The sequence below is a fragment of the Daktulosphaira vitifoliae genome, unplaced genomic scaffold (assembly GCF_025091365.1).
Source record: "Daktulosphaira vitifoliae isolate Bord-2020 unplaced genomic scaffold, ASM2509136v1 Scaffold_1, whole genome shotgun sequence".
Lineage (NCBI taxonomy): Eukaryota > Metazoa > Arthropoda > Insecta > Hemiptera > Phylloxeridae > Daktulosphaira > Daktulosphaira vitifoliae.
In genome coordinates this window covers 52,645,920-52,668,323 of record NW_026099572.1, presented here as the reverse complement: position 1 = coordinate 52,668,323, position 22,404 = coordinate 52,645,920, and the positions used below count along the sequence as shown (strand labels likewise).

At 28.3% G+C, this 22,404-nt stretch overlaps 2 protein-coding genes across 4 annotated transcripts in view; one reads left to right on the top strand and one right to left on the bottom strand.

Annotated features, from left to right (window-relative positions):
* LOC126896136 (protein outspread) overlaps positions 1-9,377 on the bottom strand; it is a 65,503-nt gene extending 56,126 nt beyond the window's left edge. For both annotated transcript variants that reach the window (XM_050668629.1, XM_050668632.1), the window contains exon 1: positions 8,938-9,377. In XM_050668629.1, coding sequence (XP_050524586.1) covers positions 8,938-9,069 — 132 coding nt within the window. In that variant the 5' untranslated portion in view covers positions 9,070-9,377. The remainder of the gene's footprint in view (positions 1-8,937) is intronic.
* A 4,191-nt stretch (positions 9,378-13,568) lies between these two features.
* LOC126896137 (ATP-binding cassette sub-family C member Sur-like) lies at positions 13,569-21,565 on the top strand. Of its 2 annotated transcripts, none has more exons than XM_050668633.1 (26): positions 13,569-13,952; positions 14,290-14,671; positions 15,404-15,619; positions 15,687-15,890; positions 15,992-16,147; positions 16,204-16,356; positions 16,415-16,552; positions 16,615-16,777; positions 16,849-17,027; positions 17,177-17,281; positions 17,335-17,524; positions 17,576-17,961; positions 18,028-18,165; positions 18,231-18,431; positions 18,506-18,819; positions 18,882-18,944; positions 19,001-19,089; positions 19,151-19,356; positions 19,415-19,636; positions 19,768-19,925; positions 19,983-20,178; positions 20,238-20,475; positions 20,533-20,657; positions 20,737-21,028; positions 21,085-21,281; positions 21,345-21,565. In XM_050668633.1, the coding sequence occupies exons 1-26, from the start codon at positions 13,783-13,785 to the stop codon at positions 21,453-21,455; spliced, it is 4,992 nt and encodes a 1,663-aa protein (XP_050524590.1). In that variant the 5' UTR covers positions 13,569-13,782; the 3' UTR covers positions 21,456-21,565. The 2 variants fall into 2 exon arrangements, with proteins under 2 accessions (XP_050524590.1, XP_050524591.1); XM_050668634.1 differs by having other exon boundaries at positions 13,571-13,952; positions 17,594-17,961.
* The last annotated feature ends 839 nt before the right edge of the window (positions 21,566-22,404 follow it).

Here is a 22,404-nt window from a genome sequence, read left to right as displayed (position 1 = left end):
TGATGTACACTACACGACTACTAACATGTCCAGCTTATGAGCAATATATTCTATTTCCGTTATGTTAAGTGTTAAATACCTGTCGGCACTAAGCCGAAAAGCTGCGAGAAATGTGCACCGTAAATAACTTTAAGAAATGGTCAAGTATAATTGAATAATGTATCACCGAGAATACCTACGGCATATATGATATAATGCAATTATTACTTATAATGAATAATTTTTTTATATAAAAGCCTAGTTTTAGTAGTACCGTGAGGTTATACGGATTTAGACGATCGAACTCGTAGCATGCAATTTTGTATTAAAAAAAAAAAAGTCTACCAAGCATTTGGCACATACTGCATTGATTACTTATAAATTATAATGTAATTTTAAGTATTTGTATGACTGTAATTATAAAGTTTGTATTTAGACATATATATTGTAATTTATAATCTTATATTAAAAATAATGATAATTTCTATAGCTACTTTAAAAAGTAGCCGTACGTCTGTGTGCATCCTCAGTTGTAGAGGTGGAGGTCATCGTTGTAAATAACTCTGAGCCAACAGACTTAATTGGAATTTTTTTCTCCGCTGGCGTCAAAAACAATAATAGTAATTATAATTCTGAAGAAAACCACACGGAATACGAAAGACAAGCAATCTGTTGATCTTGTGTTTCATCGGCCACGGGCAAAATAGGCTATTATTTAACTCGTTACCTATTTGTATTACATACAATGGGCATTTCATACATAATAATATTTAAGATTGCATCTCATTCGATTTTAGATACCACACTTAGGTACAAGGAGATTTAAATAAAATATGTCAAGCAAATTCAAGATAGTAATTTAAAAAAGTAAAAGTTATAACAACAGAATTCAGTTGCGAGCCACAATTAAAAGTATGACTTTTGTTATAATTTGACATATTTTATGGAATTTCTAAACAATGACATTCTCGAGAACAGTATGCTCCGTGTAATGCATTTATACAATTGTGCAAATATTTAATAAATAAAAACTCGTTTAATCTTATAATTTGCATAAAATTTCCTTGCGTGCTTAGTATTCTATTGAACACCGTGCAGATCTGCAAGCCAATTATGAATACCGACTATTAAGGAGCAACGTTGTATTGTATTAATATACTTTAAGGTGACCGATGACGTCCAAGGATAATATATACAGCGTGCATTTAACATAACAATTAACTTTACAGATTTTATAATCAATTCATTAAGGTATTATAACTACAATACGATGAGAGATCATATTTAATTCGATAGGAAAAATAAAGTCCATTGAATAAAATGAGTATAAGTGATATTATAATTTGGATTTCATTGTAGTAGTTCGTGTTATATATGTTATCTACAACATGTTTTTTTAACGATTTCCTGTACATTAATTAAATAAATTTTATTCATTCACTAATTTTAACTCTTTAAAATAAGCCTATACGAGAGCTTACATAGAGGTTTACTGTTATAAATAAACTACACAACATGTAAGAAAACACAATACCTTTGATCCATCAGTTGCCACCATCGGAAATTCTTAATGCACTAGAGAATAAAAATAATTCGAGCTTAATAATTATGGGGTACATGTAAAGTACAGTTAAACGGGTGTGACTCGTTTGTGGTCATATGTGGGTCGGCGATTTCCGGGTGTGCAGCGGCTGTTGCATTACAACGGTAAAAAGAGATACGCGATTTTCTTGTTTTTCTCATTCAGTTTTCTACTCTTCTTTCATATAATATCTTTATCATCAGCTATCCTCACGTCCCAAATACCGTCGCTACTATGCCATTGCGTGTGCTTTTCCACATGTCCGGAGCACAAAACAACGATATCGTGCATCGAGGTGGTCTGCACACGCTATGGTGAATTATATTAAACTATGCAAAAACACACGGCATAGACTCATACAAATACTTAGTACATAGTTATGCGTGTACATTTGTTTTCATCCAAAGAAAACATAGGCACACACACATGGAAGAGAACAAAAAAAAGTGAGATTTAAAAAAATTGCGATAGCAGGCGACGATTGACACAACCCACGGATGATAGATTATACGTTATGTTCGATAAAAGATGGGTCCAATTTGCATAACCAGTACTATGACTCATAACTCCCCTGTGCGTAGCAGCGAAAAGGGTGACTGTGAATTAGAGCCCTTCAAAGGTACTATAAGCCCCTCCAAAATAAAATCGATTTCAATGCATTTGGTACGCTGAAACTTGTTTATCGGAATTAGGCTTTTTTTATTTTTTGTTTATTAGTAACAATAATGATTAGCGTACAAGTCGTATATAAAACGTGCGTTTTCTATACCCAGTTGCTCTTTTACGGGTCATGAAAATAAATACGTTTATTATATTTAGAGAAAAGTTGCTCTACATTAGGTCTATGTTCGTCGAGCTTGAATGAATGTCTGTCAGGTATTGTAATGGCATGTCTATTATAAACGGCACCACAGAACACTGCGAGAAAGCATATAATGGAAGTCGTAACGGGATATGTCGATTTGTATGCGAACAATATTACATACATCTGTTAATACTATTAACTCATAGTTGCACTCTAAATTTTAATGCATAATAATCGGATAGTTAAGATAAACAGTTTTGATTTTTATTTTATTCTGATTCAGCCTGATGTTTGGTTAAACAATGATACACAGTATTTAGAAATATTTGTGTCAAAATGTTTTTATGTGTGAAATATTGCGTAAAACACAATTTAAAAAATCCATCATAAATCTTCGATGTAACATATGAATTTTCAAATTCGACATCAAGTACACTTCATTTCTGCTTATCATATCACATAAAGCCACAGGTTTGAATAAAACAGCGAATTAACGGGCACATGCACACGAATGATCATAATATATAAATTTATATCTCTGAGATCTTACGTTATACAACGTCATTGACCACTATTGTTATTATTTAACATTTAGCATACTTAAATGTTTTATTGTGACCAGCCCAATCGGATTAGACCACAATACAACAGTAACCCATAGGTACAATCGTGTGACGTAATCAAAGTTTTCTGGCTCGGAAATCACGAGAACACGATCTGAACAAAAACGTCGAAAAGGGGGAAATCAACTATACAGGCTAATTATTTATTATTTAGCGTTACAAATTAACGACACATGCATGCCGAGTGGGGTCACATGGATGACCTCTGTGTGCACCTAGATTCTCCAGTTAAAGTAAAGTCCCCACTCACCAAATAGTATCCAGCAGATTTTTAAACACCGCATGAGGGCAACTTGCGTGGTTTTCAAAATGAATGAAAAATGTACACGATAAATAATAAAATATGTCGAGTTTTTTTTTTTTTTTTAGTTCACGACAATCTAATAATTTATCGAACTGCAGTCAAAACCGTGTCACGAGTTTAATTAATAAACAACACCCGCTGCACGTCGTGTAAATTTGTTATAACTTTAAACACATCTGTACCGACTACTGTATGATGTTAAAACAGTGTGTGTAAACACAACAGAGTGATAAAAACAACGTGTAAGATACCAACTTTCAGCGATTTAAAAAGCTATTAACAATTATAAACCAGTAGAGCAAATAAAATAATAATAGCTTAGTGTTAGCAATCACTTGAAAAACTCGAAAATTACTTTTAAGGTATGTTCGTTGCCTAGTTTAATGGGAGAGGCTATGTTTGGTAGGCGAGAGTTCTATAAGCCATAATTGGCCCAATCTGACAAATTTTTTCTCTTTTTAAAAAGTTTTACAGATAAACATATTGTATTGAAAAAAAATTATCTTAATATTGTAAACTAATTATTACATGAAAATTATCACACCGTATTGTGCACCATATTTTAACCATGTTGTGTTTTATGTTTTTCATATTATGTGTCTGGTCGTGTGACGTACATAAGCACAATAATATGTTTTACAATAAATATATAATAGACCACCGTATAGCAAAAAATTGAACAATGACACTCAGCTAAATTTTATTTACGAAATAAATAAATATTGAAATTAATTAAGCTTTTTACATTTTGCAGTATATCTAGTCATATGACACCTCAAAGGTGCTAATAAGAACACAATCTATGGGTATTTCATAACAGTTTACATTTCAAAATAAGTGCAAAAAAACAACAATAATAGATATCTAAAATGAAAAAAAATACATTATTAAAATGTATCCAAAGATATTTGAGGTTCAATATACAAAAAACATTTTTTTGCAAAAAAATTTCAAAATTGCAAGTTGGGCTTTTCACTAAAATTTAAAAACACATACGAACGTTTAATTGATCGACAAATGATCAAAAAGTATTTTAGTTTTAGTTTTTTTGGTGTTTCTCCAACTACTTATAGTTTCATAATAACATCACGAAAACTGTGGAAGAATATTTTGTTTAGTTATGGAATACTTATGAGTAAATCTACTTATAGTATTTAATCGAGATAAAGATAAAGCTAAATTGTTATTTTTCTAGTCATGTGCATAACAAATTCTTTTAATAATAATTTCGTCTCGAAACCGTCCACCCGTACGTGGCATTTATTGCAACCACTGACAAGGAACTACCATGTCAGTTTAAATTAGCTAAAAAATTATCAAAAATTAAAAAACAACATGGTTTTGTTTGGAGATTTTCAAAAAAATTAAATATATTATTTTCAATCCGTTTATAATAAAAACAGACTAAATAAAAATGTTTTGTATGTAACGCTTTTTCTATTTGAATGTCTTAAAGCGTTTTTGGCATATATAAAATACATTGTAAAAATCTATGGCCATAAAAGAGAAATATTAGAATACGAACTCTTAATGTCATTTCATGTTTTTCGTTTGAAATGTCAAGAGTATTCAGTTAAAAGGCGTGTATTAATAACCATTAGATATAGTAATTCAACTGAATATATTTTAAATATAAAAAAACACTTTCATCGACAACCTTTTAAATTGTTCATAATTTTCTTGATCTATATGATTTGATACATACTGAATCAGTTAGATCAATCGTCTCATCTTTAGATCAATGAATGTGACAATAGATAGACACAACAGTTACAGACAGATCGTCTACTAGTTCTAACCCGATATGGATTTCCTATAGTACTTGTCTGGTTTGATTTCTCTTTACTAAATTTGTACCTCATTCTTTCTTCGTCAACTGTTGATTATTGTTTTTATCTCCAATTCCATTTTTTTTACTATACAAGACAGTCTAATTTTTTTTTCTATGTGGTTTCATGATAACTTTTAACATTGAAGGAAAAATTTGGCTGAATAAAACTAGCAAAAAATAATGCTCAATTGCGTGTTGATATATATATACTGACATATACTTATACTGACATTTTTATACATATTAATATTTAATATAATACTACATAGCTGACCCCAAGTAGTTGAGATAAAGGCGAAGAAAAAAAGACTGCAATATTACAAAAAATTAAACTCGATTTCTTATGAATTTCTAAAATCAAATTATTGCCAACAGAGCAAAGCTAATACCACCTTAATAGGTGATATATGCTGATATATATTATTACAATTGCAGTGATATATAGAGTGTTCAATAAATAAGGAAACAGGTTTCTATTGTTTTCATTGTTTGTAACAATTCACATGTTTCCTTACTTACTGATCACCCTGTACTTTTCATGTACTAATATGAAAACTAAAGAATAATTCAGTATTGTAAATTAAATTCTATTGTTTGTAAACAAATATTAAATGCGCCACACAATTCTGATTACAAAATTAACTATATTTTTTATATGTTTATTTTCAATAGCCGAAAATAGTATGGACTCAATATTTTTGTCCAATCTGCAATATATTTTGTATTAGCGAAGAAATTGCATTAGAAAGTGCAATAGGGAAAACGGAAAATATGAAAATAATTATAAGGATTGTACTAGAATATCACACAGTAATATGACTATGATATCGGTAATTAGTTTAGAAAACGTCCCACGGTTTAAATGAAGACGTGTCTTTCTATACAAGTTGGCAGAACACATCTATTTGGCCAGTTTGACTGGCCGGACAATTTTTGTTTCAATCTGTATAGTCTAAATATTTTTTAAAATATTGTATACAAAACGCACAGTGGTGTACACAGTTGGCATGTTATCGAAATGTACTTTTCAAAACATTTTACATGAATTACCTGACGCGCATATGACATTGAACTCGAAAAACGCATTGTTACATACTGTTGTACAATATATATATATATATATTTTTTTTTTGAAACAAATTATAATATCACAACTATAACAATTTCATGGTTTGAATGACAAATGACCAATTTTTACACTTCATCAAATCTGGTATATGGCCATACGAGTTCACTTGTCGTGTTAAGTAATTGTCAAATTTAGTATCAATTGTTAATTAAACTTTTGAATTTGCACCTAAATGAGTATACATGAGCAATTTTTTTTCGAACAAAATACTTAACAAATAAAAATAAACAGCCATTTAAAAACTTTTTAAGAATTCATAAGCATATAAATGTGACGTAATATAAAAAAGTTTATACCTCGAAACAATACAAAAAAATATTCAACTTGCCTAAAATGGATGTTATACAAGTTATTTTTTGTATACTTAATAAATTTAAACGAACTCGTGTTTACTATTATTGTTAGACTAAGTTCTTTACAGATAAATAAATATTTGTCAGTTAAACTATTTATATTCGCTCTATTTCGTTAAAATCAAAGAATTATTTTAAACATTTAAAGCGGGGAACTCATCTTACTCTTAATTAAAAATTTTCAATAACCAATTTCTAAATAATTAAAAAATGTTTTAATCCATTCAAATTAACCAGGAACCTTAAATAAACATGATGATCATTAAATTTTATCATTACAATCATCAAGAACAAGAATGATATATTGCAAAACATTTTGTAATAGTATTATAAGTATGTAAATATAATTTTACAAATGTAGACTATAGAAGTCGAAGCTTTTGTTTTAATAAAAAAGTAAAATTTACTTTTTTGAAGATGTAAAATAAGCTCTCAAAAAATGGGTTGTTTTTTTATTTTATATATCTTGAATAATATACAGAATTGTATACTTATGGGTTTCTATAACGACTACATCCTATGGATGTAACGAATGCATTCATCTAAAGCACTTCCTATAACAATATGTATCTTCATTCATTAGGCGTAAAAAATCGATTTTCGATATAAAAGTCTGTCATAGAAGGGAGTGGAAAGTAAAATGACATTATTTCCGCATAAATCTAGGTTGCATAAAACCCAAACAGCATTCAAAAGTGTAATTACAGTTATTATTGTTTCAATGATATTTTGTGTTTTAAGTACCTCCCATTTACCTTGTCACTTGCGTTATTACTGTTTCTTACGAATTACGTAAATCCTCCAAGTACGAATTTCGCGTTGGGTAATTAAAGTGGGAAAATCTACTCGAAAGAAAAAGGATAGGTGTGTAAGCTCATCGCAGCGAGCAACTGCAACGAACAACACATAAATATCTACACGCTATCTACAGCCTCACCTGTTTGGAGTGAATAGCTTCTAATTGCTTTAGAGCATCCTAATTAGAATATTCGATTTGACGGTTCAAACAAAACACGGACGTCCAGTGCTTTTGTACAACAAGCACGTGTTTGTTTTACTACATCCGTACTATAAAAGTTTTGAAACCACGACTGATTTCGCACCACGCCTATAAACTTTAACTGTCCATTAGCATTATATTGATGAATTGAAGAGCAGAGTCATATAAACGATGCAAAAAAATTAAGACACAAAAACATTCAAGTCGAACACAAAATGTCAATCAGCCGAGTGTGCTTTTCAAACTCAATCGTTTACGGCTATGTTAGTTAAACCGTAGACTTTCTATAGACATAATCTGACTCGATTAATTATTGTTTAATGGTGCAACGGAAACTAAAAAAAATGACATAGTTGAGCAATGCTACGAATGTGTAAAACAATGACACTTTCTCTTTCATTTCATTAATAATTAATGAAATCATAATTGTAGAAAAGTTATATTGAATTTCAAACTGGTGAAATCGAACAAACATCACCGGAAAGACAATAATTTTCAGTTTTAAGACTGATATGGCTAGACGTTTCGAATTACGGCGACACCATTTCCCATACTTAACGGGTTGTCGCCAATCGTTTCTCACGCAGAGAGTCATCAAAATCGATACATGATAGGTGTGCTATTGTGATTGGAATACAATAATTTCGAGCCTAGTCAGCGAACGCGCTCAGCTGATGGGTGAAGACCGTGCGGTATTTCATTAGCCCGTCAGCAATGTGCCAGAGGTAGCGCGTTAAAGAGAGAAGTTACCTCGTTCTAAAAAAGCACACATGGTTTCAAACGTTAAAAAAAAACCGGTTTCTTCATATTCCGCAGAAACACGAATACAGTACTCCTCTTATTTCGATGTCAGTATTTATAGTCGCTTGAATTGAGGAGATATTATTCAAGCGCATTAAAAAAAAATATTGCCCATGTTCCTCGTGAAATATATGCGAATCTATCTGGGGGCCTAATGTTCTATAAATATGCCTTCGTGAAGTAGCCATTAGCAATTTATTTTGCAAAACCGTTTCACTAAGCCACGTGCGAAAAATTTAAATATGCAACAGCAATAAATGATAACATTCAACTATTTTGAAAACCTGTTCGATTTGATCTNTATATATATATAACACTATAATTATATAAAAGCAAATATATCAGAAATTAATATAATCGATTTTAGGTAATCAATTTCGTCTGTATACGTGTATTTATGCATATAACATAATATATACGTGTCGAATTGTTAATTAAAAGCGTTGAAAACTTTTTCGTTCAGATGATTTTAATAAGCAAGCCATCTAATAGCTTATCTTATGTTAATTATAGCATAATAGGGTACTCACCCTATTGCTTTCCAAAGCTTCAGCGCTGTGCTCTTCTTTCTGTCTGAAGCAATTGGTACATTTAGACTTGTTGAAAATATTCGGCGAAAACTTCTTACATTCGCCGTTTCGCGTCATGGGCCCGGCGGTCATTGATATTCCTTAAGCGTCCAGTGATGATCCGGACACTAAATACGTATTCGATAACACTTTTGTATTAATATCCAACGGAAACAACCCCATTGGAATCTGTTAGAAAAATCAAAATAGCAACCGAGTAAATATTGAAAATTTCACAACATTTATTCTAGCAGCGCACTAACACGAATGAAGGATAATCTTATTTTTTAAGCGAGTAAAAAATATACTGGTATTATTATTATACACGAAACAATAATACAACACACGAATACTCACGTACCGGTCGAACGAACGCACGGACTCCGAATGCGGTGAATTTGAAAATGTGTTGCCGCCGCCTGGAGGTTGGTCGATATAGATATAGAAGAACGTATGCCCGCACTGCGATGTTAAGCCGTCATCGGTGGGGGACGCGACCGGCACATCGGTGGTCTCCGAAACGCAATAGATGTATTACAGACACATACGACATGCATTAATTCATATAAACTGAGGCGCCATCTATTGACATTGTTGAATGTTAAATTAAGAATTCACGTAATATAAACAAAATCTCACGATAAACAATTATTTTAAGAAAGCAGTCATTTATTCCATGTATTAGTTTTTTAAACCTAATTAAAAAAATATAAAACGTTCAAGATAAAATTTAATTATGTTTAATTAATAATTTTTGTTAAAATATTTCGATGATATTAGTATAAACAAGATTGTTGGCAAAAGGTTTGAGATTATGACCTAATCTGAAAACGCGAGAAATAAATAATTATTAAAACACTTATTATCACCAAGAATACATTACATTTTTATGCGTTTAAATATTTATGTGTACTTAGAAGAGAATGACTTAGATTTGTAAACATTCATAAATTTTAATCTTTAATACTCATAAATATTTCAACAATACTAGTACTCACAAATTAAGTTGTTTAATATTCTACAGTTTAAAATATTGATAACCCCTGACAGTAAAAATAAAATATCATTTAATAATAAAATAGTATTAAAATGTATATAAATGTATAAATAAAATAAACAACCCTAAAAAATGATAAGTGGTATATAGAAAGTTAGTTATTATAATATGGCAAAAAGAATTAAGGATTTATGATAATAAAAGTACAAAAAAAATACATTGTTTAATATGCTGTTGTTTAAATATTGAGAATATTCAATTTATTTTCTGTAAAAATATTACATAAAATATTAATTTATAAACATTCATAATATAGTAATTTAATGAAAAAACCTTAATATAACGATTATTTAAGATTTGGTTATTATATTATTTTTAAGAATAAATCCCATCCATTTCTATAACACCAGGTAAACATTGTATTTTGCTATTGTATAAACAGTCTAACCAATAATTATTTTCATCCATCACCACTGTCAGATTTATGGGTAGCCATAGTATAATGTAGAAAGATACTAAAAAGGGTTAAATGTTATGTATTGGAAATAACTGGTCTGGCTAGTATTATTCAAATTATTCTTATGAAAAATTATAGCTATAGTGTATTATAAAATAGAAAAAAAGTTTTAGAACTAATACTTAGTTAAATTACTTCATAATTTATTTGATAAAAGCATGTATTTGTATGGTTAAATTAATTTTTAGTTAACAATTCGTGAAGAATTAATATAAAGTTTTTCGTTCAGAATAAGAGAACAGGCTAAGTATGACAAAAGAGATATCAAAGAAAATATGCATTTAAACTCAATCAGAAATTATTGTATAAATGTTTACCTTTTTTTTAATATTATGTGAGAACTATGTTAAATTTAAAAAATAAAAATTGTCAAAATTCTGGCCATTAAAACAATTAAAAAATGATGTAAAAATTTTATCATCAGTCACGGTGTATAAATTTTCTCATAAACTCAATACCCTTCAGTCCTCTTTTAAAGAGACTTTGTATATGATATGTTTATAATGATAAAACAAAAAATAAATAAAATTAAGTAATAAATACTTCATTTTTTAGGTATAAGAGTAAATATTTAAATAGACACTTTAAAGTAAATATAATAAACAAAATTATAATTTAAAATGAAGAAGAAAAGAAAAAAGTACAGTACATAAGACAACTATTAACAGAAAGTCGAGAAAGCTTCGCGGTGACACTCGCTACTGATTCAACAAATTTCCATACAAAAATATTGTAATAAAGTAATCTAATATAATACTCCCAAAATTTAAAAGACAAAATTTTGACAAAAATTGACAAAAAATTAAAATAAGTCAATCAGAAATTATTAATAAACTTAATACTGCACCAATGTACTTAAAAAACCTACTCTTTTCTGATTGGCATATTTTAAATTGCCGCACTTTAAATTTACTTTTATTATTTGTGCGGAGTAGTTTCGATTTATTGGGGTAAACCTTACAGATTAACGGGTTTGAATAGGTTACATTTGGGCTAAATTTCCCTCCTCTGGAAATTGAAATCATTTGTTTTGAATGATAGTTATTTGTCATTTTGCTAATATCTTAGCATCTTGAATTTTTAACTTATGACCTAAGGAGAAGTAGGTATTGTTATTAAAAATATAATATTTTTTACAAAAACAAAATTATGCCAATAGTTTTTTCATTAAAAATACCATGAATGTTGTATCTTGTTTAAGTACACCTATAATTTAAAAATAATGGTCTTATAATAATTAAAGTTAAATTTTATAACTACTGGTGGTCATTTATGGCAATAATAATCATAACGCGTAATACTATACTACTATATCAAATATATTAAATTAAAAAACAATCATCACTAAAGTCTTTTTTTTTATTGTAGTATTTAATTTTTTGCTAAAAATTTTAATAACTTAAATGGATTTATATTACTTTTAGATGGAATTTCATACATCATCAAATAAAAAAATTCCGTTTATTAAATTTTATCACTGATAAATTATTAAAGATGTATAAGAATTTGCCTACACAGCTAAATATCGGAGTCAACATTATTACGGTATACAGCACAAAAGAAAAACTTTAGTATAAATTGATTGGTTTTTACGTCATATAATGAGTTTCATAAATGTTTCAATCATTAATTTTAACGAATTTTGCAATGCAATCACATGGAAGAAATTGAATTTCTGAAGATATTAGATACTGTTATTGATATTTTAATCGCTAAATCTTAAGAGATCAATATTTTAAACAAAGAAAGTAAATTATTTATTTCTAAACCAGTTTTTACTACTAAAACTTTAGAATATAATAAAGTTCTCGTTAGAACTACCCGATCAACTCGAGATATAAAAGATAATAATTTTGAAGGGCTTCAACTGAGATTACTTAGATACACCTGATTATACAATTTTGCCTTCAGATTTTTTCAATTATAATACTTATTTTTCATTTAAATAAAATGTTATTGATATCTATATTGATTATAGTCTGTAAATCACCTATCGTGCTCGACATCGCTGGGTACTCCTAACAGAATCAATATTACAATATTCACTATATGAAATCAGAGATTGAATAATGCTTTTATGATGTTTAAAAATGCAATTGTAATTTAAGTAGTAACTATAACAATAAGGTATGAATTACAATCATTTTTTTTAACCAGTACACTGGGATTTGCATGGTGGGGACCTAGAAAAGTGAGCGCCAGTATAGTTTTAAATGATACAGTGATTAATATCACTGTCGAAGACATTTCGATATGTATGTCTATAGAAGGGAAATTAGCCCCTTATTCCATACGTATAAAATATATACTAATTTTTTTAAATTCTTCTTATGAGAATATATATACAGTAATTCTTATAAACTATGTGTTTTTATAAACAAAATTATACTTTATATTAATCTTCGATCAATAAAACTTTGAAAATGATCTAATTAAAAAAATTGCTGGTCAAAAATATCTATTGGACTTTTTTTCTGAAGTGAATAGTATTTTAAAATAAAGATTGGAAGTGAGCCACAGGTATGACAATATTTATCATTGGACATTTCTTGTTAACACGAGAAATGTTGCGAATGAAAAACATTTCATTTTGGTAGTACATTTTTGGAAAATTTATATTTGGTTTATATTTCAATAAGTGGGAAAAATTTTGTATTTTGTCTATTTGAAAAACTGTAATTTTTTGGAAGACTTTCTCCATTTACAGGGAAAAGAGAAATTTTTCCCTTTGTTGCGTGTAATTGTAGAACTAGATATGATTTATGATCTATAAAATATTCCTAATATACTTCATTAAGATCTGATACGTCTATAATATAGATGATACCATATAGATTCTTTGTGATGTAAAATTATAGATATCAATTATTAGTATTATTAAACTTTTCATTTAAAATATGTAAGTTAAAAAGATGTTTCATCCAACTATTTAAAATCTTAAATTAGCACATTTGTCGTTTTAATCTACGAAGTTGAACAAAACACATTTAAAATATACATAATGTTTCCTAAAAACTAAAAAAAAAGAACCAATAAATTTATTGATATACAAAACAGGTACACAATATTGAGCTTGTACAAATTCAGCGCACATCCGTTTCAATTAGATGATCATTTGGTGTAGGCTGACGAGTAGGCGAACGCAAGCTAGTCCCCCCAATTTTTAGTGATAGGTATCTATACACTTAATAAATTCGTGTGTCGTAAAACTGAGGGACTCGGAGCTTAATAGCTTCAATCAACTCAAGTGATTTGGTCGAATCAGTCGCACCCTTAAAAATATCAGCTCATCATGAATAGGGTTTTATGTACAGCTTACAAAACTGAATGGAATACTACAGAGCCTAAACCATGGTTAGTGTACGACCCTTGTGATATGGAATTATTCAACGTTGTTTCATTTGGATTCGCTATATATGTAAACATGCTAATATGTATATACGTCAAATGCATATCTACAAGGTAACTAAACAAAAAATAATTGTTATTAATTGAGCACTTTTTTTTTATCGAACGCGCTTAATATCTATATATTAATGATAAGTCAATACATAAAATGTTAATGTTATGATAAATATTTTATGTTAAAAAATTTTCAATTGTTATTCACATTTTACGATAATGTTTTTAAAATGATTTTATAAGTTTTATAAATTTACTTGTTAATTAGCCAAAATAATGTTTACATAAATTTTAAAGGCACTAAAAGTTAAAATTCTAAACAATATTACCTTTATATTCAAATGTTTATTTCATTATTTATAGTTCTAATTGATATAAAATATGATTTGTACTACAGTGATTTATCTCCACGTTGTTTTTTCCGACATCATTCAAGTAGGTGCGCTATTAATACTATTGGTTTACTAGTAGAATTTGCTCTTTTTGCGGACTATGCTCTAAGTTCATGTGGTTCAATGGTAGTAGCTGCAGTTGGAGTTCTCGCACAACTTAGTTCTGGATTAGTATGTTACTTATTAGAAATCAAAGGACAGACTGGTCCACTAGGATGTGGAGTATTGGTATGGCTTATTTGTGGCCTCAGTAGAGCATTGCTCTTTGTGTCATTAATGGATGTTGGATTGTCACTAAATGTGCACGTGAGACCAATAGCTTTAGCTATATCTGCTATTTGTTGTTATACGACCGCAGGCTTACATTTATTTACTATGGTGAGAAAGGTATGCAAATCAAATTTTTAATTGAAGTTAATAATTTATCAAGTTATTGAAAACTATTAACTACATTGTTGTTTCATATTATACCACCCGCGTTGTAGATTACACCAATTAATCTACGTCAGAAACTACAGAATTATAATTAAAAATTATATGATTAATAATTACCCAAAATAGTATATAACGTTTTATACTCTTTTCAAAGTAATTTTGGGTACTAATCATATATGTGGAAACTATTATTATACAATTTCGAGAAAAAATATTTTGTTACAAATTATGTGAATAAATAATTTTTGAAAAGTATTTTACCTTAAGGCGTCCATTCAGAATACCACTATCAAGCCCATAAAGTTTTTTATCCATTCTAATTCATATTCGTTCGATCAGTTTAAAAAAAAGTTGTTGGTAAATTAAGTCATTAAAATACTAATAGAATAATACCACTAACCTGTGATTATCTTGAGAAATATATGTAAGTGTTAACTTTTCATTGGTTCATTCTAATAATCTGACACTAATTAATTAATTTACATGTGCTTATCCGGTGGGCGTTAAATAATATTCTGTAAAATATTTCTAAAACAAGTACATTTTAATTAATATTTTACCTACACAAAAATATTATGAAAAGACTACCAGTTAGTATGGATAATATAGTTACGTTCGGAACTCAATCAAGCGTTATATATAATCTAAAATGTAATTAATACTAATTTAATATTTTTGTTTTAGCCAAAAATGACGGAAGCAGAATTCAACCTTGAGTTTTATACGTACAAGCATGATTTATCTAGTTGGTATTCTAGAGTGACATTTTATTGGTTAACAAGTTTTTTAAGAAATTGTTACAAAAATCCTATTCAGCTTGATGATTTGGGACAACTGCCTATTCGAGAACAATCTACTACACAATACGAAAGACTTTATAATGTTTATTTAAGAGAAAAGGTCTGAAATATAATTTCAAATTAAAAAAAATATTTTATAAAGAACATTTTGGCATTGCTGAAATTAGGAATTATATGGTACTAGTTCAAAAGTATCTATGTGGAAATGCTACTGCAAAGTTTATTGGAAAGAATTTTTAATTGGTGGAATACTTAAAATGTTTGGCGATTTCGTTGGATACATTGGTCCTTTAGGTGTATCTATTATTGTCAACTTTGTAGCACGTAAACAAAATACTACTAAGCTAGAAACAGAAGAGACATTATTAAATGTAGGTTAAATTTCAATATTAATAACGAAGTAATAAATTATAATGTTCGAAAAAAATTTTAAAATACTGTAAAGAATTAATTATTTATAAAATTATTTTAGATTTACTCATGTTGTGTAACTCATTGGGATTTTTTAAATAATGGGTATGTTATGGCTTTTATAATGTTAATAAGTTGTATAGCTCAAGGAAGTTTTTCACAAGCAAGTACTCACATACTGAATGTTGAAGGTATTAGGCTAAAATCTGGACTCCAAGTTAGTTTTCATGTTCAAGAAAAAAAACATTTTTGAATTTATATAATTTTCTTTAGGCCATGCTTTATTATAAAATGCTGAAATTACAACAAACTCAAGTTGATGCTACATCAGAAAATGGTCATATAATAAATTTAATGTCAGAAGATACAATGAACATAATGTCCAGTTTTTGGATTGGTCATTATATTTGGGCAATACCATTAAAAGCATGTACAATTTTATTTTTTAAAATTCACTATTTTATCTTTTTTTTTTTTATATTAGATTTTTTTTTTGATTTATTTGTTATTCTTGAAACTTGGTTGGAGTGCCATCATAGGATCAACTTGTTGTATTTTAATTATGATACCCTTACAATTTGTAATCGGGAAAAAAATGTCGGCTAATTCTAAAAAAATAGCGGTAATAAAAATACATTTTTAGTTATTCTGATAAAATTTACCATATTTAAATAAAATTTATAGACATTATCAGATAAACGACTTCAACTAACTAATGAAGTACTACAGGGTATCAGACTAGTGAAACTATGTGGTTGGGAAAATGATTTTGTTGATCGTATATCTGAAGCTCGGAATAATGAGCTTAATCTTTTGGATAAAGATTCACTTTACTGGGGATCTATGAGTATGGTCACACGTTATACAATTAATTTTTGTGGCATATATTACAGTACCATTATTTTTACTATATTTTAGCATTTTTAACACACGCATCATCGGTTCTTATAACACTTTTTTGTTTGGGCTTATATTATTTGCAAAATGGAACACAATTAGATTCTGGTGCTGTGTTTTCAAGTTTAGCGTTATCCAATCAATTAACTGTACCCCTATTTATATTTCCAATAACCGTACCAATTATAATAGCAGCAATAGTAAGTGTAAAATTAACCACTTTATCTACTATTTATCTTGTTTTTAGTGATTAATTAAATCAAATTATTTTTATTAATTTTTTTTTTCTGTTTATACTAAATTTTAACAAATATTTTAGATTAAGTATACCAGAGATTTATTGTTTTAGGTAAGTACTAGACGAGTTGAAAAGTTTATGGCTCTTCCAGAAATCATTCCAAGTACTAATAATTTAAAAACACACATTTCAAAGAATTATAAGCAAAATCATATGGTAATTGGATTTTTAAAATTATTTACATTTTAATAAGATTTATTGAATTACAGACAAATGTTTTATGGAGTGTATCTGATGTGACTTTTCAAAATAATAAAGTAAAAAAAAAAATTGAAGAAAACATAAAAAATAAACAAGAAACAGAAATTGATAATTGTATAACGATAAGGGATGCTTCTTTTTCTTGGCCTAATTCAAAAGTCCCATCTCTTATAGTGGATTATTTAAACATTGAAGAAGGTACTCGTTTAAAAAAAATAATTCCAAATATTATTACTTATTCTTTACTAGATTATAAACATTTGCCAGGAAAATTGACTATTGTAACGGGAAAAGTTGGTAGTGGAAAAACTTCATTACTGCAAGCTTTGCTTGGAGAAATGAACTGTTTATTTGGAGAAGTAGACTTCAAAAAAGGATATAATATAGCATATGTCTCACAAAAAACTTGGTTACTAAATGCATCAGTTGTTGAAAATATTGTATTCGGAGATAAATATAATAAATCTAGGTTTAAAAGGGTTATAGAAGCATGTGCTCTCGGACCAGACATAGATATACTACCCGACAAAGAAATGACAATGATAGGAGAACGAGGAATAGCCCTTAGTGGTGGCCAACAACAAAGAGTGACAATAGCTAGAGCTTTGTATTCAAAAGCAAACATTATTTTAATGGTAGATAACTACTGAAATTGTCAAGTTGAACTAAAAAATCATTAGTTTACTCCTATTTATTTGTAGGATAATCCATTGTCAGCACTGGATAGCGAAGTTAGTCAACATGTTATGTTTAATGGAATAAAAAAATCAACATTAAATCAAACAAAAACAGTAATTATGACTACAAGTTTTGCAAATGATCTCTCATATGCCGATACGGTTAATTGTGTTACTTTTAAATAAACAAAAAATTTATTAAATAATTTATAAAAATTTAATTCTAGGTAGTATTGATGGATTCAGGTAAAGTAAATTTTTTTGGTAACTTGGCTGATTTAGAAACTAGGGGTGTTCATCATATGATTACTTCAATGGAAAATCAAGAACATACACGTCGAACAGCTTCTGAGAGATGGAAGTTGTTTAAACTTGTGAGTAAAATAGGTAATCAATTATATCGGAATTGGCCACCAAATCAGCACAAGGTAAAACAATAGTAACTTATAAAATATTTATTTTGTAACATATTTGTTAACAATTTTGTTTTTTTTTTTTTTAGAAATTGAAATCAAAAAAAAATTTTGGCGCTTTGTACGGATCAAGATACTTAACTCACGATCTTTTACTTCCAACCGACGAATGTGGTGACACTGATTCAATTGTCGAAAGAAATCACTGGCTCTCATCAAACAAAAAACGAGAACGATCAGCTACCATAGCTGATATTCAACTTCCACGAAGAAATCCTTTTATTGATGAATCATTGGTAAATCAACCAGCTGTCAGTTTTCATTCGAGTATAAAATACCGAAATTATCCAAATGAAAAACATCCCCAAAGAAGTCTTAGACGACACATTTTGTCATCTTTAGGGTATATATTCTAATGCCATTATACTTTATAAAAACTAAAGTTTTTTAATTATTTTGTTATAGAAATTCCCACGAAAATAATCGTTTTAGTAGATTATTGCAATACAGTATCAAACGGAAAACTAGGTAATTTTAAAATAGAATAAAAAATGATAATGTAAGTTTTATTTTTTATAAATTAGAACTGATGGAGAAATAAAACTACCAGAAGAATTTTTACTGAAAAAAACAACATTATCCATATCTGACATAAGTAATGAAGAAATATCAGGTAAGTTAATATGGTTAAAATACTATTTAAATTAATAAATTTTATTGAATATGATTTTAAGAACTGAAATATGATCGCGGTCGCTTAAAAGATGAATTCATATACAATTCTGTTTCTATGAAAACGTACTTAAAATACATATCTTGGAGTGGTTGGACAACATACATATTTTACATAATATTAACAGTTGCGTGGCAAACATCAAGAGTTTTTGTAGATTACTGGTTGAGTTGTTGGACTTATATAGAATTTTCTCATGAAATACAAGTATTAAATCATTTTACCATTAATTAATTAATTATTTAATTAATTAAATAATTTTTAGGCTTTTTGGTACTTAACAGGTTATAGTTTTTTATGTTTCATATCTATAATACTATCCGCATTATCTAACACATTAGGTCAATATGGGGCCTTAAAAGCTCGAAAACTTATACATCAAAGAATGTTGAGTAATATTATTCTGAGCCCTTTGTCGTTTTTTGACGCAACGCCGATTGGAAGAATTGACAACTGTTTTTCGAATGATTTAATTATTATAGATAAGGTACATACTAAAAAATTATAATAAGTGTAACTCAGTAAATTACCCAATGAACTTAGTTTTAGTACTTCTTATATTTAACATAATATAGCTTGAAGAATCGAGTTAACTAATATATTTTATTTTCCATATAGAAAATCGGTACATCTATGCAACGTTTAGTACATTTTGTTTTTTTGTGTTTATGTGGTGTAGTAGTAAATGCTATCATAACACCTTGGTTTCTTATAATTGTTGTTCCTATTTGTCTTGTATATTATACAGTTCAAAAGTTCTACCGATGCTCATCAAAGTAAACTTTCTAAACTCTTTTCCTCGCCACATAATTAATAACATTTCTTTCACTTAGAGATTTGCAAAAATTGGAAAGCAATTTACGATCACCTATGGTTGTCCATTGCAATGAATCTATTTCTGGGTTAGAAACAATCAGAGCTTTTGATAAACAAGCATGGTTTATGTCAGAAATGATAAACAGGATAGATAATCATACAAAAGTATTTTTGATAATTAGCTCGTCCAACAGATGGCTTGGAATAGCACTAGTAAATGTTTTAACTAAATTAAAAAATATATGTAACACTTCAATTGAACTTTACTTCAGGATTATTTAGGAGGCGTTATAGTATTTGTAGCGACTATGGTAGCTTTAATTACAACAACTTTGTTTTCATCTTCTATATCTTCAGCAATGGTCGGATTAGCTATTAACTACACATTATTAGTTCCCGTATATTTGAATTGGGTAGTAAAATTTTTTGCCGATTTAGAAACTTATATGAGTGCGGTAGAACGAACAGAAGAATTTGCTACTATACCAAGTGAAAACTATAGAAAGGAAGGTATGTGTAGGTTAAATAAAATTCTCTAACAATAGCTTATATCAAGAATTTCTTTAGCTGTAATTACTAGAGCTTGGCCATCTAAAGGGTCTATTATATTAGACAATGTATCGGTAAAATATGATGAAAATCAAGAACATGTCATAAGCAACGTGAGTTTACATATTCCACCGGGGCAGAAAGTAATATGTCGTTAAATTTTTAATATAGTTATTGAAATTATTCTAATTGATTTTTATATTGTATTATTATTTTTATAAGGTAGGAATTTGTGGCCGTACAGGCAGTGGTAAATCATCTCTAGTAATGAGCATACTAAATATGGTACCGATCCGCGACGGAATCATAACGATTGATGACATTGACATAAATAATGTGCCTTTACAGACTTTAAGATCTCGAATTTCTGTAATACCCCAAGATGTACGAATGTTTAGTGGTACGATTAGACAGAATTTAGACTTAAAAAATGAGTTTTCCGACAATGAAATTTGGAGTTGTTTGAGAATGACTCAAATGGAAGATACTGTACTACTTCAATTAGGTGGATTAGGTAACACAATAATAACATCATATAAAATTATAGATACTAATTTTTGTCTTTTATAGATGGATTAATAGGAAGTTCTGGCGACAATTTAAGTAGCGGTCAAAAACAATTATTATGTTTAGCCAGAGCAATTTTGCAAGATAACGTTTGTTTGATAATGGATGAACCAACAAGTTCTATAGATGATGAGACAGAAAAGAAACTACTGGAAGCTATAAAAAATTCATTTCAAGGTCGAACAGTTATAACTATTGCGGTAAAGAGAATAACATTATAATACAACAATGGAAAAACTAATATATAATTATTTAAAATTTAGCATAGATTATCAACAATATTAGACTATGATCGTGTACTTATCCTAGAAGCTGGTAAAATCATAGAAGATACAATTCCCTCAACTGTTAAAACAATACCAGAAATCATTTAGCTATGTTTTGTAATATTTTTATTTTAAATTTCTTATCAATATTTTATTAAAAATTATTTATTTTGTGAATATTATTTTTCAATAGTAAATAAATTCATTACAAATGTCAATGAGCATAATTTATTTAAATTAAATAGTTAATTAAAAATAAAATAATAGGTTAGATCGAAAATACCTTAAATTATATTTTATTAACTATAAATATTGATATAAGTCTTTCTATCAATATTTTTAAGTTAATTTTTATTGTGTTAACATTTATACTAAAATATTGTCGGCTTGATAAGGAAACTCATCGACGATTAGTTTTGTAATTTTTTTTCTTTTTTTATTATCATCGTTGATGTACAAATATATTTTTATAATGTTATTTTTGAACTTTAATATTGTTTTTATTGAAAAATAATCACGCAATAATACATTAAATGACAACAATATATAAATTTTAAAAAAAGTTACAAAAATAACCGTAAATAAGTTTCCGCAACAAAGCCAATGATATATTTAAGTGGTTTACTATTTAATATGTATATTGTTTACTCACATATTTTATTTTATTTTTTCTTGGACATAATCATCTTTACGAACTCAATAATCGAATCATATAAATAAGTCATAATTAAATATATTTTATTATAGTATTAAACATTTAATTGATATTGAATTACTAATAGTTTAGCCGTTTGTCCTGAATTATGTGATAGGTCTTACGTTTTATGGTTATCCGAAATATTTACTCTTTAATATTTCTATACCCTTATAAACCACGGTAGTAGTAACGTTTCGCGAATTTATTTATTTATTTTGTATCACACTTAAGTTAATTATGACCAATTGAATAGAAATCTGCAAACAAAAGTATATAAGAGCTTATGAAAAGTATAAGTTCGTGCATGTATTAAAATTATTTCACAATTTTTACAAGATTAATTTGTGAGTTTACGTTTTT

Excerpts from the sequence above, each read along its gene's own strand:
- LOC126896137 (XM_050668633.1), top strand. The coding sequence starts at position 13,783 with ATGAATAGGGTTTTATGTACAGCTTACAAAACTGAATGGAATACTACA. Across the intron at positions 18,432-18,505 it reads GGCCACCAAATCAGCACAAG|AAATTGAAATCAAAAAAAAA; the intron begins GTAAAACAATAG and ends TTTTTTTTTTAG. Across the intron at positions 18,820-18,881 it reads CACATTTTGTCATCTTTAGG|AAATTCCCACGAAAATAATC; the intron begins GTATATATTCTA and ends ATTTTGTTATAG.